Source organism: Haemorhous mexicanus, chromosome 19 (genome assembly GCF_027477595.1).
Source record: "Haemorhous mexicanus isolate bHaeMex1 chromosome 19, bHaeMex1.pri, whole genome shotgun sequence".
In the NCBI taxonomy this organism is placed as follows: Eukaryota; Metazoa; Chordata; class Aves; order Passeriformes; family Fringillidae; genus Haemorhous; species Haemorhous mexicanus.
Window position 1 is genome coordinate 12,218,188 of NC_082359.1, and position 18,515 is coordinate 12,236,702.

The window sequence follows — 18,515 nt, forward strand, 5'->3', positions numbered from 1 at the left end:
CTCAGAGTCACTACAGTAGCAGGGTGGGAAGGGCAGCTCTCAGCCTTGCACAACCAGCTCCAAAGCCCTGAAATAAAGACCTTGACCAGAGGCACTGGTGCACCAGCATATTCTGCATTTGTTGTGTTTCATCAAAATGTAGAAAAAGGGTCTTTTGTAGCCTTCTCAACTGATGCAGAATCACTCGAGTGGCTTCCAGCTGTGCTCAGGGCTGTGATGCATCGGAAGAAACTTTTCAGTCTGCTGCAAAGCCAAAAAATTCTCACCTTGAAAAACCAGCCACAGGGGCAAAGCTCACCTCATCCCTATGAAATGAGGGCACTAAATGCCATCTTGCCCTCCTCTTTCTTGATGAGGGGGTGGCAGAGCCCTTCTCTCCAACAAAGCAGGAATTTCACACAGAAAGGACACGGTCCCATCAAAGGTAGGTCAAGCCTTTGGAACAAACCACTCAAGGGTGCCTTGGATCCTGCAGCAGATGTAGCATACAAAATTAACCATGTTTGCTCGAAGCCTGCACTCACAGGTGAACCAAAGGGACCGTGCAGACGAGGAACAGAGCACAGCCAGGCAGCTAAATAGGACTTAAAAGCTTTTGAAGCTGCAAACACTGGAATGAACTGGGGCATGAAATTAATTTTAACTGTACTGAATAGGAGACAGGCTATAAAACTCCATGAATATAAGAGACCGGTAACATTTCAGTAAGAGTAGAAATTCTCCCGGTAAGTCCCCAGTCAGCTCTATTAGCATACGTGACTCATCCCAGCTGAAAAGCAAAGCAAACAAGAAGGGAGAATTAAATGAGTGTTGCAAGGCAGAGAGTATAGCTGTGGAGAAATCGAGGAATCCTGGCTTTCTGATATTCAAATGCCTTCCCACTGACACTTGCAAACATTCAACTGAGAATAAAAAATTCACACTAAGAAGCGTTTAAAAACAAAGTAAAAAAAAAAAAAGCTATAAAAGGTATTTGTGACAGTAACAACATGGCCATCTTATGTCCATGAGGCTCCAAATCAGCTTCACATGGGGGCAGTTCAACACAGCCAGGATGCAGAGAGGATTTGTGGACAGAATCACAACCCAGATGATTTTCCAGCAATCTGCCAAAAGGCTTTTTCATCATGGTTAAATCTGCATAGGGTGAAGTTATTCTGGAGAATCTGCATCCAATTACACCTTGGCAAAATATAACCTGTGCTGTCCTGGCAGCTGTCCTGATGTTCTAATGCATCTGGCTGGTGTCTCCCAGCACCCTGAGGATTTACTCCAACTTCTTTGGGAACAGCCACCTCCAGGCTATGGAGCAGAAGCTGCTCTTCTGGAGCAGAAAAGCACAAACATATTAAGAACAAGGAAAAGACAAAAAATAACTTCAAATTTGGCTCGTGGAAAAATTGTACATCAGATGTGAACATCCAAGCATAACTCAGTCAAAACAGAGGAGTCTAATATCTTTTGCTCTTGGTCAAAGGACTCTGAATCATTTGTTTGGAAGAATCTCCAAAATCTTGATTTCCTATCTGCCTCCCAAGCATCAAAATGTCCTTTAACTTGCAGCACAGACAGGGAGATGGGAGAAAAAACACACCAATTTCTCTGCATGTCCACCAACAAGTGGCAAAGTGCAGAGCAGACCCAGGGACCTCCAAGACAGACCCACGGCCAAAACCAGCCAACATCTGGAGCCCAGATTGCTCAGAGGCCTTTCACTGACCCAGATCTGTAACTGTGCTCGGCTGGCATCAAAAACCAGCTGAAGGCAGCTAATTGCCAGGTTTCTGGAAGGAGGAGACGGAGGCTTTTCATTAAAATGTGTGGTTTCCTTCCCGTAGTTTTGTACTATTAATCACAGAGAACATTAACCCCAAGCCTGCCTGTTCCAACCTCTCCTGGTCTGTCACTGCCACAGCTACAGCCACGTGGGCACTGCCACTGTCTGGGGTAGGGATAACCCTGCAGAGGCAGGGATGGAAGGGAACACCTGCCCTGCTGGCTGGTTTGGTGGAGCTTCACCTCTCACCAACAGTTTTACTCCTGACCTGCGCAGTGAGTTCCCTCTTGTTTGCGCCCGTCTTTCAGGCAGCAACCCAGGACAGGAAATGGTTTAAATCACAGGAAAATGTGATCACAAACCCACAAATGTTGGCAGGGGAATGGAGAGCGGGTGAAGTATATGAATCTACTTTTAACTCGTTCTTTTAAGGACAACACTAGTGATCAGCTTGAAATTGCCACCTTCAGCACCTGCACTGGGATGGCTGTGGGGCCCCTCAAGGCATCCCCGGGAGCTGGTGACTTCCACAGCCCACCAGAGCCAGGGGGGAGACACAACCAGCCATGCAGAGAGCACATCCCTGGGCCACACAAGATGGTTTATCACTCATCAGCCCCCTGAAGTGATAGGGACTCCCCAAAGTGACAGGGACCCCCAGAGCCCTGTGGGAGCTGAGGGGCTGGGGGTGACGCTGGGCTGGAATGTTGTGCAGGGAGTGCACTGCTGGGATGACACAGGAAGCTCTGGGTGGAGCAGGAACAGAGCGGGACCTGGCAGCGAGCAGTGGGGTCACATCACCAAACCCTCCTCCCTGCAGCCCTTGGGGACAGAGAGCCCCTAAACATTGCCACCTCCTGCCACGCTCCCCGAGAGCAAAGGTACAGGAACTCTTCCCTTATAAACCCCCGGGATCAATTACCATACCACTGAAAAGCAAGAGATTATTAACTTTTGTTAATAGATTATTAAAGATGATTATCACCAGCTGACCGAGCTGGTACCAAAATAGACTCGCTGCAGGCAGCTCAGAGCAATCATCAGTTCATTCAAGGCAGATAAAAAGTTTCAGATCTGGTTTGACTATTTAAATTTCCAACAATAATCACAATTATCGCTATTCTCATTATCTGTTATAGTTCTTCTATGTTCAGGAAGTCACTGTGGTTATTAAACACACGCTGATGATTAAATCATGTATTGAGGTGATAAGTCAAATTAGATGATTGCTAAGTCTCAGTAAGTATCTTTGAAATAACCAGTTGTTATTAGACATTCAAGAGGTCCTTCATGAAAATCTAATTGTAATTGCAACTTTTCATTTTACCTCATCTTTCTCGCATGCAAACACACACACACACACACAGAGGCAGCTGATTTCATATTTCAGTACAGGAGAAACACAGAAGAAAGCACTTAAGGTAAGTGTTGCCTGGAAAAACATCAAGGACCCACATCCACCCCACCCCAAGAAAATCAAACAGCACCTTCAGCATCCACCTTAAGCTACAGCTCCTGACTGCCGAGCTCCTGGAGCTGGTTTGTGCTTCAGGCACCCAGAGCAGCTCTAACAGGATGCTCACAATTCCTCGGCAGCTTTAACTGGGGTCTGGGAGCAAGCTGGCACCCCTTCTGCTCCACTCTACTGCCCAACCTGACATTTAAAACAGCTTTATCGCCACATACTTACATTTTAATGTTCTCATGGTACTGCCTGGTGTCTGAAGGCTGGTTGTATAACGGCTGAAACAAATCAGAGAAACGAAGGCATAAATGGTACGGTCTGACATTTAGGAACTCAAACCCATCAGCAATGCCGCCCAGCCCGTGCCCCAGCCCCGCTGCCGGCCGTACTGCAGGCTGCTGGCTGCCGGCAGCGCCGCTCGAGTCCCGGTGCATCCCGGAGCATCCCGGAGCATCCCGGCGGAGCCCGGGGGAGGGCGGGCAGCGCCCGGGCTGCGCTCGGAACGAGCGAGCTGCGCCCGCGTCCGGATCAACGCGGCACGGCGGGGACGCGGCTGTTATTCACCGATTAAAAAACGCACTGCGCCTCGGAACATATGACACGGGGGAGGCGAGGGGAAAGCGGGGCTCGGGGAGCGGGGAGAGACAGTCTGTGAGCTGCGAGTTGTTATGTCTACGCGCTAAAAGCCTGCCTGAGCCCTCCCAGCGAGCCAGGCACAAGCAACTGCAGGCAGGACAAGGGTTTGCCCCTGGAGTTTCCAGCGTTGCCAGATCCCCCAGCACACCTGAGTACAGCGAGGCTCATCTGGTCATCAGACTGTGTTTTCCCCAGGGTTGCTCTGCACCCCACACCCTCAGTGGGATACGGCAGGGACCTCCGTGGGAGTCAGGAGAGTTGGATCCATCCCTGGTCACTGCCCTGCTACCTCTGCCTTCCCAGGGATTTATCCTTGGGAATCTGGAGGGTCCCACCTCTGGAAGGGACAGATGCCAGAGACCAGGCTCAATCCCACCCATTGTAATTAACAGCTCAGCACATACTCCAGGGGCTGCCACCAATTGTGTCCACATCAGCAGGCGGACAGGGTGCTCAGGATTAAACCCTTCAACACTTCTATTCATTGTCTTAAACCTCTGTGAACATGTCAAAGACTGGGATAACCACATCCCAACCATCACCGGCAACCATCACCTAAAGAGCACAGCTCAGGTCTGACCACAAAAACATCACCAAGTACACAAGCAGTTCATCCACAAACTTTCCCCAAACGACCTGTGAACATCTCACATCTGCGACCAACACAGGCAGAGGGACATGTGATGGCCTGGTTGAAGGCAGCATCCTGACCATGGATACACACACCAGCTCACCCTCCTCCTGTGGTCGACAGGGCTGAGGCTCTGGGTCTACCTGATTTCACCCCAGATTAAACACAGGAAAAGAGCAAAACATGTGCTGAGCATCTGCTCAGCCAGGTGAGCAGCACTGGAGGCGACAGGACGTGTAAACAAAGATGGGTCCTTTCCCCCTCCAGTCTGAAGAAGGTGTTACTCCCACATCCTCTGTGGTATCTCCCTATCACCATCACAGAAGCTTGTTTTTCCACACAGCCTGTTTCTACTTCTCTGTAAAACACAGATTCTGCTTCACCACACAGGACAGCCAAATCAATCCACACAGAACAGAGACTGGGTGTAGCTGTCCCTACTCCATCACTGCTGCACCAGCAGGTCATCATCTTCTCTTTCTGGCTGCCCTTGGACGTGTCCCTCCTCTCTGTGAAAGCACACGTAATCCTGGGCAGCAGGGGCAGGCAGAGGCACGTAATCCCCAGGCAGACAGGCACAGGAGATGAGCCCCTGTGTTCCAGGAGGCACGCAGCACTGACAGCCATCCACGCGCCCGTCACCTGGCGAGGGGGTGATGCCTGCAAGCCTGCCAGGAGACACCTGGCCACCGTGTGCTGGCAGAGCCAGGGCAGAAGAGAGGGATGAGCAGATCCTCGTGAAGAAGACATTCTCAGTGGTATCCCTTCCCCAGGAGTGTTTCTATCACGAATCCTCTCAGATCTGCTGGTTCGACTCCAGGCTCAGAGCTGGCTGTGCACTTCATGCTTGGAAAGCTCAGAGGAACACAGACATCCGTCTCATCACGTAGCTCCAGAGAGGCAGGTCTGCACCACAGGCAGGAGAAACAGCCACAGTTCCAGAGCATCACATCCTCAGTCACCCTGGAAAGCTGGAGCAAGCGCTGGGAGGCCTTGACCAGTGACTGTCTTTTGGAAGAGGACTGCAGGAACTGCAAATACTGAGGAATAATTGTCTCTCTTCCCTCCTTGCTCATAAATATCAAAGCAAAGAAGCTTCCATGTCACAGGTCACACAGACCTTCCTCCTGGGAGAAGCAGTGCAATTAACATTTTGGTTGGGACCTGGGTTGGAAAATGCTCACGTGCACAAGGACATCACAGATGCCCTGATGCCAACCAGCTGACCAAAAGCTAATGACTCCTCTCAACTACAACCTATAAATGATACGAACACTTAGAGTCTTAGCTAGAAAACTTAAATGTTGGCAGACAATAACACATCATCTTAAAAGAAATGCTCAAACATTCAGAAATATGAAATTCTGGGACCTGAACCCAAGATCCACCTGACACCAGCACCTCAAAGAGATTCTGCACAACAGCCTCAGCACCATAACTCAGCCCATGCAGTGGAGGAAGCCCAGGAGACAAGTTCTTCTTACCCACAGAGAACTTACAGACTAAATACTTAGAGAAACTTTATTCTCAGCAGGGCAGGGACTGAGAAACAGCATCTTCCTTCAGAGCCATCCACAACTCCGAATTCCACCTTTCTCAGTAAGTAAGCAGAAGTAAAGCTCACAGGTCAGATAGGTAAGGTGATGTTCAAACCACAGGCCGTGTTTCTCCAGGGTTAGGAACACGTAATACATTTCTCTGGAGAATGACATTTTAGAAAAACATCATTGCAATGCAAAGCTATTGGAAAAGCCTTGGATTTACTGAAAGCTCTTTAGAAATAAACCAGAAAGGTCTCAATTGCTTTCTGGACACTGCAGGGTTCAGATTATGCATCTCAAAACCATTTCTCCCGGGCAAAACATGCAGACATTTTTTTTTAAATGGTACCACTACATTGCAGGGATGAAATGAGCAGAGCCCTGTTTACTGAGTCACAACCTCCTCCTCCTGACCCAGAGGGGAGCACCAGCTTCCCAGGACCCAAACTGGATCCCTACTTCCCAGAAATCCTCAGCCTCCTGCTCCAGTGTGCCAGCACAGCAGTACTGGTGCCACGACTGACCAATTCCCACCACAACCTCCCACCCCACCCCATGAGCTCCAGCACGCTGCCTGTTCCTGAGCCAGCGTGCATCCAGCACCCTCACTGCTCCAAAGGCACCCACCTGAGCCCTCTGAACAGCCAGAACAGGACATCCCAGCAGAGCTGACAGCAACACACAGCCCTGCTGGTGACAGCCACACCTCTCCCTGCACAGACTGGATTGGCACCAGGATGCTCAACCTCCCTGTAGGAGACCTGTGGGCTGGGGCAGCTCCAAGGCTGGAGCATGTGGTGTGTGACATGGTGGGGCAGGCATGAGCATCAGGCAGAGCATGCTCTTCTTCCTGGAGCTGCTTCCTTTCCAGCTCAGAAGAAGCTGAGACATTCATTTTGTCTCTTGTAGGCTGTTGGCAGGTCCTGGGCACTGCTGTGCCCAACACAGCCTGGGGGCAGGGCCATAGGAAATGCCTCTCCCATGGCAGATGGACCAGACAGTCTGCAGGATGCACACAGAGCCCAGCTGGGTTCTCTCAGTGAGGTTTCCCCTTTTCCCCTGCCCTCCAATGAGTAAGGCACAGAGACAGAAGAAAGGTTTGCACTGGGCTCTGTTACAGCCCCCACCGTGCAGTGTCAACACCCAGGGAGAAAACATCAACAAACTGAAAAAAAAGGAAAAACAGAGTGGAAAAAAAAAACAAACAAAGAAAGGAGGAGGAAAGAAAGAAAATGCATCATCTTTCGGATGAGGAAGCACCAACCCTGGGCACTGCCAATCTTCAGAGCAGAAAGAGCAAAGGGTTTGACCCTGGTGACTCAGAGGAATAATAATGAGTGTTACCTCCTCAACAAGGAAGTGGGCTTTGTCACGTGTGACCTCTCCCTTATGCACAGGGGAAGACAGCAATTAGTACCACCCCCACAAGGCAAGTGCAAATTACAGCTGTCGAAGCCTGCGAGCTGCCTGCTCCCATCTCCTACTGACTCCATCCACTGCATCCCACGGCTGGTGCAAAGCAGGAGACTGTCTGTCAGACTGGCTCTGATCCTTCCAGCAGCATCACTGCCAGTGCACCTTTTCCAGGCACCCTTCTCCAGGACTCAGCCCCCAGGGGTTGTTTCCAGCAGTCAGTCCTTTGACTACAGATGGCTTTTTCCAGATGAGGGAGAAGGCAAAACTGACAATCTGTCCTAAGTTGTTTTCTCAGCTTCCCTGTGCGTGAGAGAGAGCGAAATAGGAAGTGTACAAGTCCTGATACCTGCAGGTTGTGGCAGTACACAGAGCACCCTTCAGCATCCTCCTCCATTTTCAGTGGGTGGGACAGAGGAGAGTCCAAACACCCAGCCCTCCACACAGCACTCGAGGCTGGCTGAGCAGGCAGCAGCCCCACAGTGCTGGTGCTGTGTCTGCCACCAGCAGACGAAGCCTCAGCATCCCCAGTGGAGGCAGACTGTGCCAGAGCCCCTTCCACCCTCCAGCTCCACTGCAGCGTGTGAGGAGGGAGCCAAAGGGTTAAGCCTCTGCGAGGAGGGCTCTGTGTATGTGTCTGCCTGCGTTTCAGTACTCATCTCAGTCACTTTGCTTCCTGCTTTGGTGCTGTGCCAGCAAGAGGTCCGGGCTTGTGGCAGACACACGCACAGCCGGGGCACCGCGATCGCTCAGCGCCCGGAACCGCCCCGGGCTGGCCCGGCCCCGCTCCCGCAGCACGGGCAACACTCACCAGCTCCACCTGCGGACCCAGCCCTTCCAGGATCCGGTGGGCAGCCTCCGCCTTCTTCTGCAGGGAGGAAAGGGGACAGGAAGAAAAAAGTTACTTGTGCCATCGGTTACAAGTCGCGGCTCTCTGCTTAAACCACTCCTCAAACCTCCACGGAGCCGTCACAAATCCCATCCCTGCCTGAGAGAAAAGGTTCAGCTCAGCCTCCAGACCGGCACTCGGGTTATCACGGCTTTAAAGCATCCGAGCTGTGCCCAGGAGTGACCCGGATCCCTGACCCCTCTGGTGCCAGGCAGAGGGACTGTGCCCGGTACCTCTGTGCCGCTGCCCTGCGAGGAGGAGGAGGAGGAGGAGGAAGAGGAGGGCGGGCAGACCAGCACGCACGCAGAGATGCCCTTTCTAGGATTCATCTCTTGACGAGCATGTGATCATTAGAGTTGAGCTGCCCTTGGCTCCTTGTCATGCTCTCTCTTCCCTCCCCTCCCTGCCGCAGAGCAGCCCTTCCTCGTCCCCTCCCGCCCCCGGCCAGGCTACCTAGTGCTTATTAAAGGCAAAAAAACCACCCAGGAACACGTGTCAGGGGCTGTGCAGTGGTTACTAATTAAACAAGCCTGAAAAAAAGACATGGGTTGGCTGTAGCAGCAGTCTAAATAAAAGATGACATTTTCAGTAAACAGCACTTCCTCGCAGAGCCAGGCTGTTCAGGGGGGTTACTGACAGTCCAATAAATCCAGATCACTGCGTGCTGCCGACACCACGGGCTGAGCTGCTAAAGCCAGATACCTGACAGTGATGGGGAATGAGGAGATGGATTTTCAGAGGTTCAGATAAAATAAGTAGCTTTAGGTATTTTGGAGTAAGGGAGAGAGAAAATCCCCAGCTGTCTAAAAAAGGGAGCTGAGCCCCAGGCCTGGGGAGAGGGGTGGGCTGGGGTCTGGGCTCCTGGGAGAACCAGTGGAGCTGGGCAAACCTGGGGAAACTTTCCAGAGAAAGGGATTTCAGCTCCAGGGGTCCAGCTCACGTAGCTCTCCAGCATCAGGCACCTCCCCCACTGTCTCAGGGTAGAATGAATTTCCCAAGGATTGTCTCACCAAAGGCTGGCACACAGCCCTGCTGCTTACCCCCGCATCCACCCCCATGGAGAGTTTCCAAAAGTCTCATCTATCCCCCCACTGCTGGCTGGTCCTCAAAAGCACTGATGCAGCTGTAGGTGTGCAGACTCCTCACTGGAGCCTTGTGCACCCACACAGAGTCTGATCTGCACACGAGCACTTTCAGAGTCACCCCAAGCAGCTGTGGGAGTCACCCTGCCCGTGGTGGGGCTCAGGCCCTGGCCAAACCCAGCCCTGTCCCAGCTGCAAAGCCTGCAGCAGGTGCCTCACCACAGCAGGACCAGGAGAGCTTCCAGTTCCTGTATTTGCTGTACACAAAGCTTTTGTGCAATATAAAAGGGACTCCAAGGGTGCTAAGAGAGATGTGACCAATGTGACCGTGCAGGGAGCCTGCTCTGGCACCATCCCCACACAGGGCAGGCAGCAGCCCTGCAGTCAGTGCATCCCTGCCTGGTATCCACAGCAGACCTTGGTGGTCACAGATGTCACCATCACTGCCCACCTGATTCCATTAATGGGAATGAGCCCAGTCTGCCCAGGGACATGCCCCTTGGAAAAATTCATCACACAACAGAGAACTCTGAGCCAGAGCTTAATATTTTGGTCTTCACGAGCGATAAAATCTGCTTGGAGAACATCAGCACTGTGGCACTGAAAAGTCTTACAGAATTAAATCCAGGGGGTAAGATTTTCAGGAAAGGAAGGATCATTACAACCACTAAAAGCACTCTACATCAGTGGCCAAGAGGATGATTTGGCCAATGCCCTCCTGCCTTGCCTTTGGTTGCTGGTGAGTAGGAGGCATCAGCTTACCAAAATGTTTTTGATGCGTACCTGGGACAAAAAGCAGCAAACAAATTACTTGCATTCTGCATAATTATGGGTAGAGCCTCACTGAAGGCTGACAGTCCCACCATGGGCTGGTGGAAGATGCCCTGGCAGCAGGGATGGCACAGCAAGGGACTGGTGATGCTGTGTACAATGAGATTAACTTTGAGAAAAAGATGAGTACGTTCAGCTTGCTGCATTTGCCATGTTTAGACAACTTAATGAGACAAGCCAGAGGCAAACCACCACAGGCAGAACATGTGGCAAATCAAGAAGAATGACATAATTTGTCTTGCATTAACCAACTGCAATATACACGTCTCCAGAACGGAAGATCAGGAGGAGAAGCTATTCCGAGCACGTCATATCTTTGTACGTACACAAAGAAATTCCTCTATCTTGAAAGCTGCCCAATTAACACTTGACACCCACTGTAATTGCTGATGCTCCTTGCTGCCTTTATCAGATCATAGCAGCACCATAACGAGCTGTCTGAAAGGCCAGGCAGACCGAGGTGAGAGCTGGCAGTGGAACTGGGAAGAACATAAAACACCCAGCAGAAGGGCTCATCTCTAAGGACAGACAGACACAGGGAGGTGTGTTCCTGCCTAGGGACCCAGCAAGCCAGAACCTGACTGGAGAATTTATGCAAACCCCAAACTGTTCAGGTACAAAGGCAGCTCCCCCAGGCCCTCCCACAGCAGCAGGACCTTTGCTAAAGACCACCAGCAGTCCTGGTAAATCCTTTCCCTTCCAAAGGCACGGCCATCTAGGACTTGGTTCCAATACTGGTTTTGTTAGGAGTATGTTTAGTGATGGACCCTGCAGAAGAAAACCACAGGGTTCATCCTGCCTCTGCTGAATGACCCCACCCATACCTGCATTCCTGCTGTTTAACAGAAGGAAATTCATCAAGAAGCAAACCCCAGCCTTTACCTCTAGTGAGATACATGGAGATCCCCACCACTTGTACAGGCCCTCTGCAGCTCCCCAGGATGCAAGCAAAGACCCTTTTCTTGATCTGGTAGAGAATCCTGAAATATTGCCCCAGTAGTGGAGCAGTGGTGTTCATGAAGGGACCTCCAAGTGCATTTTTGGAATGATCATTGCCTCAAAAAACATGTCTGAAATAAAAACCTGGTTGCTGCAGGGCCCACGGATTCAGAAGGGAACCCACAGATGTATCAGGCAGCAGCATTTGCCCCTAATCTGTCTCGCCCTGGGCAGGGGCACAGGCAGGGAAATCGTGCTCTTACCCTGGCTCATGGTCCTCCAAGAGGCCTGGAGCTAAAGAGATCTTCACCAACAGCAGAAACCTCCCTGCAGACTACAAAAATCTTCATTCTTGCCTGAAGAGCATTTGGCTTCCAAAGCAAACTCCAGCCCCTTGCTTTTCCTTTGAAGAAACTTAAAATAGGCTTGGGAGGGGAAAGCAGGCAGGAGAGCAACTTTCCGGCCATGTGAGCTCCCGTGGGGATGAGGAGCCAACCCCACGAGGCAGCAGAGCAACCAAAACCAGAGCAGGGAGAGCCTGGGATTTTGCGTGGGCTCTTCTTAAAGCGAAGTTTAAAAATGGAAGAGAAGGAAACACAGGAGTTATTTTGAGAAAGCGGATCTGAAATTAGGAGGCGGCACTTTCTTGGACCGACTCCAGCCATGGTTCCATGCAGCACAAAGCTGCTGCAGCTGAACCGTGCTCCCGGGGTTATTTATAGCATCCCGTAGGCAGCAGGGCTGGGGAATGGGAGGGGTTCTGTTTGGGACCAGCCATGTCCTGCACACAGATAAGCAAAGCCCTTCCAGAGGCACGAGACTGCGCACAGGATGGTGCTGGAAAAAGTTCCTGTCCTGGCACCACATCCCCCGGGCAGGCGGGGCTGTGGGAGCAGCATGGCAAAGAGGCAGGCTGGAGAGGGATTTTGTTTAAAACAAAGTTCAGGAGAAGTGTGGCTGAAGTCAGCAGAAATCATGGAAACCCTCAGAGACACCTCTCTGCATGCAGCAGAAAGCAAACAGCAAAGCCAAAACGTGCTGGGACCAAACCGCAACCTGGCAATGCCCGTTCCAGAGGGAAAGATTTTCACTCCTACAACCACAAGCACTATTTTTTTCTGTCCTTTAAACCTCAGCATGCTCTCTCTGAGAGCCAAACCACCCCAGCAATTTGCTGCCCTCCACAGAGAGCAGGTGGGATGAGCCCCAGTGCTGTGGAAGGGAAAGCAATACTCCTCCCTCTCCAGCTCCTGCAGGCATGGCCACCACAGTGCTCTCAGCAGACCAAGCATGAGTGCCCTCCCCGGGGCTCTCCCTGAACCCAAATGCCCTGAGCACCAGGGAACCTCAGTCAGCCTCAGAGACACGAGCCCAGCCCTTCTCACCTGGCCCAGGGGCTGATGCTCTCCAGGGGTGCCCGTGGGATGCAGCTGCCCTGCACGCTCCCCCACCTCCCTGTGCTGAGCTGGAGCCATCTCCCCACCCCACCAGCAGTGACAGAGCACTGTCCCCAAGGCTGGGGCCAGCAGGTGATGCAATGGGGGCTACAGATGACTCATCACATTCAGTAAGAAAACAGAGGAAACTGGTGACATGTGAGCCATGTTCACACCAGTTCACACCATTCCCCATCCACCCCGCACAGAGTGTGACAAAACCACTCATTTCAGTTCTTTGCTGTTCTCTGGCTTTGGCTCATCACTGCCAGACAGTTTCAGTCCTTGGCTCGCTAACACCCCATCCATGGCCAGTGGGGGAGCCCCCAGACACAGCTGGGTTTCCACTCCCACTCTCATCCCAACTCTGCTGTCTTCTACAGCGCCCTTCAAACACACACTAAGGTTAAAGCGGTGTGCCAGCAAGGTTTTGCCACTGCAAACCATGGCTGAACATTCCACCACCCCAAAACTGCTGAAAGTGTTGGCATTGCACAGAAAACTTCCAGAAATCCTCATTTCAGCCCTGCAGCAGTTACAGGAAAGCTCCAGTCACCCAACCCAAGAGCCAGGGCTGTGTTGCAGTCTGCCTTCCACCCTCCAGCAGACTTGGGATCTCTGCAATTCTCATCACTACTTCCAAGACCTGAAAAAGCAGGATATGGCCTTATCTGGTCTGGGTTAAAAATCAAAGACAAATCTTCAAAGTCAACACATCTGTTGGGAACTCCAGATCCTGAAACAGACACCAGGACCTTTAAAAAGCCAAAACAAATGAAAGTTTCCTTAAAATCCAATAAAAAATTAAAAGATTCTCAATGACTCCAGGGTAATTGTTTAAATTTTATCTTTTAAAAAATCTTCTTATTATGCAGAAATGTCAATAGTATCTGAATTCTTGCCTTTCCAGTTTTCCTCCAGACTTTCCAAAAGCCCATTTTGCATCACCAAGCTCAGATGAGGCAGAATAAAAGTTATTAGAAACAAAAGCAAAACAAACAAGACCCTTTCATCAGCCAAATATGAAAAGCCCCCATCCCAACTACCACGTAAACTAGAATTTGAAAAAAGCCTCGTAGATTAAATGCTCAAAAGCACTTTTACTGTTAAGGTCTTATTTACTGCACCAGCTCCGTGCTGACAAGGCAGGCCCGATTCCTCCCTTTCTCATGTAAATCAGGAGTTCATAGAAAATCAGAGTTCTACAGACATCACATCCCTGGAGGATCTGAGTCACACTCAGTGTCTGTGAGTGGTTAACGGCAAGATTATATTTTGCAATGCTAAAAACCTTCATTTATTTATTCTCTTATTTATGGATGGGGCATTAATGCTTTATGAAGGTATTTGAGGGTAAACTGATAGCTGGGAACGTGCTCTGCACAGACACAACAGCAGCAGGGCACGGAAAAAGTTCCAAACAGTCCTTTGAATTCCAATTTTACAGCATAATGCTGAATTTATAGATAGATAGCTGTGCCCTTTTGAAGGAACAAGCATCAAGACAGAAAACGAATTAAAATTTAATCTTATTGATTTCCACCAGCTCAATCTCAAGAGCAAGACAGACGCTGCTGCTGCTGCTCCCGCCGCCTGCACTGCATCAAACCCAGTTTTTCTGGGGGCTGACAGCAGGGCAGGGATGGGCTCCCGTGGCTGATGGCACCCACAAGGGTGACGTGGGGGGACCGGTCCCGCTGTGGTGGGCCACAGCACGAGGTGTCCCCTCCCTGGCACGGTGGCAGAGGACGAAGTCACGCCATGTCCTGACGCGACCTCTCCGTCCGCGCTAAATGAGCGCAATGTTTCAGAGGAAGCTGACGTGAGCTGCTTTGCAGGGACACGGGAGCTGCTTTGTCTGCTGGCCTCTGAGCAGGAGCCCTGCTGGCTCTGGTGCATGGCAGGGACCTCCAACCACCCTCCTCTGGCTGGCAGAGGGCTGGACACGGGCACCTGTGGGCTCCACATCACCACACGGTCAGAGAGATGGCACGGGTACCTCTTGTTCACATAAGCAGGAATTTTTGGGGCACACAGGTGACTTGCAGAATTCATCCAGCCAAGCCATGGTGGGCTGCTGGGTAGCAGCTTCCTCCAGGACACACTGCCAGCCCTGTATCCCAGGAAAGGCACAGAACAATGCTGCTCTCCTCCCCAGGCTTAGCAAGGGACTTGGAAATTTCCATTTAAAGCACAAAAACATCTTCAAGCCCAGGTATGTTCAACTGATTTCAAGGGAAGGCAGGTGCAAGGAATCCCGTGAATGCCCAGTGGAATAAAGCTACAGCTAAAAATACACACAGATGATCTGTCCTGGTTATGGGGATTTGAGGTGGAAGAAAGGTAAATTCTGTTGATACATTAACACATCCCAGAGCTGCAAATTAAAGTCCTCAAGGAGGCTGTGTCACACAGCCACCACCTCTGAGGTGCCAGACTCAGCAGAGATCAGCTTTCTTCCACAGGGGAGACACTAAAATCACTCACAGGGTCTAATTTAGGAGATCCCCAATATCTCCATTGCTGTCAGCCTCTGGATCAACCGAGGCATCCATCCCAACCTCATTTTTCCAGGTAGTTCTGTGCCACCCTACCAGCACCCAGCTCCTGGAGAGGAGCCCCTGAGCACCCTGCAGCCAAAACTGTCCCCTGAGTTTCCCATGGCACTTTTCAAAGGCTCTTGGGAATTTCAGCCCCCATAACTGTTTTCAAACACAATTTTGTTTCTTCAAGGACTGAACAGGCTTTTGAAAATATGACTCAAATGCTTCTGACAATGCTGCCCACTGTCTGTTCTCAGGTTAGTCCACAGACAGTGCCAAAAACGTTAACTCCCTTTCTCATAATCCTTTCAGAAATGGTACAGTTGACACTTACAGTTGAAATTTTGGCTCAGATACACAAATGTGTGCTTTTCTGTGTTATAGTAAAGATTGCAAAAGATTTCCCAAAAATCTGCAAAGATTTCCCAAAAAATACATTTTTGGGTGCTACTTCACAGCCCATCTTTGGACACAAGAGAAAATGGCTTTGGTCAGCACACAGCAGGGGAGAAGGCACCTGGATCTTGAATATCAACTGTTCCTCTACAATCCAAGTCCTCTAAAAGCTTCCCAAATGCAACCACAGCCTCATAGTCCAGGATTTGACCGCAGTCAAGAGCAGCTTCTCTCCGCTCTTCCCCAGCAGAATTTGTACAGTCACCTTTTTTCTCTGGAAATCAATTACATGTCCAGCAGAGTGTGGCAAGAGGGGATTACAGGTCACATTTTCCATAATTATCCTCTCTGACACCGAGGAACTTTTCAAATCATACGCGTTAAGTAGGTCACAAGAGAGGACAGGGGCGTGATGGGCATTTAGCATCAGAAAACCTGAATTTGGAGAAAATGGGATACAGCCCAGCACCGCCCTCATCCCAACCCCTCATCCATACCCAGCTCGGTGGTGAGAAAAATATATAGACTTCCCTGATGAACCATAAGCTAAAATTAGAAACCATTCACGCCTGCAAAGCCACAGCTATCGCCAAAAGGAAAGTAGGTCACAGAGTGGCTGGCTAACTTGATTTTCCGGCTTTTCTAGCTGCTGTGTCCTCAGGTAACCCCTCCTCTCCCATGGCCTGCTCTGGGTCTCTCCTTTGTTGGGGTATGACTGCGGGCAGTGTGCAGCTCCGGCAGGGCCTGGCAGGCGCGGTGGGAACGGGCACGGCAGCGCCTGTGCCCGGGGGAGCACAGAGCCCTGCTTCACACAAAGCTCAGCCAGAGCCAGGCAGGAGCCCCTCCACCAAGCTGCTGCCTCCCACCTGCTCGGGGATTGGCACAAGGGCTGGCTTTCTGCCCCTTCCACAACGTTGCTCTTTAAAGATCGTTTCAGGCTTTGCCAGCACTTCTGGGGTGCTTTCCTTTCTCGCCTCCTCCTGAGGTCTGAATATCCTCTTTTTATTTGCATTTCTTAGCGTGCACTGCCTCCCTCAAGCAAGCCACAAGCCAAGCGATGCGAGTAAATCTGGCTTTCCTTCCCTTTGTGCATGGGCTGGAGCCCTGGCTCAGCCATTACCAACGCTTTTCCCACAAGCAGGCCTCCAGGCATCAACTTCACTGCTTTTCCATGGCACAGAAGAGGCAGAAAAGCTTAAAATTTGGCTCAGTGACCTTCATCTCTCTAAATCAATACATTTCTATCTGGCTTGCAGTCTTTTGCTCCTACTTTGCAATTAATTGTAAAGCTGCAGGTCAGCACAGGAGTGTCTGGGCTGCTCCCACATTCACAGATGGAAACACCTGGAAGATCTGCTGCCATCAAACCCACCCTACAGCCAACCACCAGCCACTCTTCTCCAACTCACTATCTCAACTCTAACCCCAAGACACTTCCTCTTCCAGCTTTCCTCCTCCTGGCCCCAAAGGCAGAGCAATCACCACTAAAATGCATCCCAAACATTCAGAGAGGCTGAAAGCTGAGCCCCTGAATGTTCTTCAGAAGGGCAATTACATCCTGATTCCCACCCTTGCTACTGGAGCCTCGACAAAGACAACACTCAGCACTCCTTTCCCCGGCAGCCCCAGCTCAGCCTCTCCCTGCGGTGGTACTGGAAAGGCTCCTTCCACCCCTCAGCCATCCCAGCTGGCCAGGGATGCTGCCAGCTCTCTGTGGCCAGCAGACAGAGCCTGTCCTCTCCAAAGGAGGAACCTGCCTGCAGCCTGCTCTGGTTTCTGTCAAGCCAAAGGGAAGGCTGGTGGTTGGAGTCTCCTGCCCACAGATGGGCTCCTCACACACGACACGCAAGGGAACTTGACAAGAATAGGGAAGAATCATTGTTTGCCCATCCCTGGCATAATTCAGATATAAACACAGAGTCAGATTTGAAATTATACAAACATCCAATGTGACCTTTGCTTGCTGGGCACCCACCTGGAATGAGTGCACCCATCACAAAGGTTCATGGTGAAACCCCTGGCACCAAGCTGGCTGAGATCCCCCTCATACTGACAAAGGGACACCACCAGCTCTGAGCACTGTGTGTGACAGTGTTCCTGATGTTATGGCCATGGACTCTCCAGGAGAAATGTAGAACTCCATGCTTGCCCTCCACAGTCTCTGCCATCACCCATGGGACAGGGCAGAAATGCCAAGGGACCACCCTGAGTGGTGATGAGGCTTGGAGAGCAGAGCCTATCTGCTGTGAGAAGGTGGTGGGAGGGAATGTGTGACCTTTCTGCTGGCAGGGGCAGAGACAAGAGGTGACAAAGCAGGACAAGGGGTTGGCAGGACACCCAGCCCTGAGCTCCAGCTAATGGGGACTGCCACCATGCAGGCTGCTGGGGATGTGATGGCTGAAGACCACCTTTCCCTCCTGCCTCACCACCATCATCCATTTCTTCCCCTTGTAATGTGGTTCAGCTACACAAGAGTGTCCAAGGAGGATGGGGCTCAAATGAACAGGAATAAAAATATTTGAGAGCTGACTTTTTTTGAGCCTCCCTCCTCGCACAGGAGGCACAAGCCATCTAGCCCAGGCCCCCCAGAGAGGGCACTTGGTGGTGAGAATGGCTTTGAGAACACTCAGCACTGCCCCCAAAGCCCAGTGCTGTGCAGCCATCACCAGCTGGTGCCTGCTAATGCTTCAAACACATCGACCTCAGCCTTCACCCACTCACACAACAGACCGTGCCAGCTCTGGGTTTCCTACTGCTCAGGGAGAGCAGCAGATGGAAAAAGGAAAACCAGGAAAATTGCACTGCTTGGGAGCGTAGGGTAGGCGATTTTTTTTTCTTTTTAGGAGTCAGGCACCTGGATTTCTGCAGCTCCCAGTGAAATCGCAGGCCTCGCAATTCAAAATAATTAGCGACTGGTAGTTTTCCTTTTATGCAAA

At 51.1% G+C, this 18,515-nt stretch overlaps 1 protein-coding gene across 20 annotated transcripts in view; it reads right to left on the reverse strand.

The window, feature by feature from the left end:
* NCOR2 (nuclear receptor corepressor 2) overlaps nucleotides 1–18,515 on the reverse strand; it is a 226,570-nt gene that overhangs the window by 89,978 nt on the left and 118,077 nt on the right. For 19 of the 20 annotated variants that reach the window (XM_059863546.1, XM_059863545.1, XM_059863534.1 and 16 more), the window contains 2 exons: nucleotides 8,275–8,331; nucleotides 3,468–3,520 (listed from right to left, as the gene is read on the reverse strand). In XM_059863546.1, the coding sequence (XP_059719529.1) occupies nucleotides 3,468–3,520; nucleotides 8,275–8,331 (110 nt within the window). The remainder of the gene's footprint in view (nucleotides 1–3,467; nucleotides 3,521–8,274; nucleotides 8,332–18,515) is intronic. The other variant, XM_059863536.1, reaches the window with a different exon arrangement.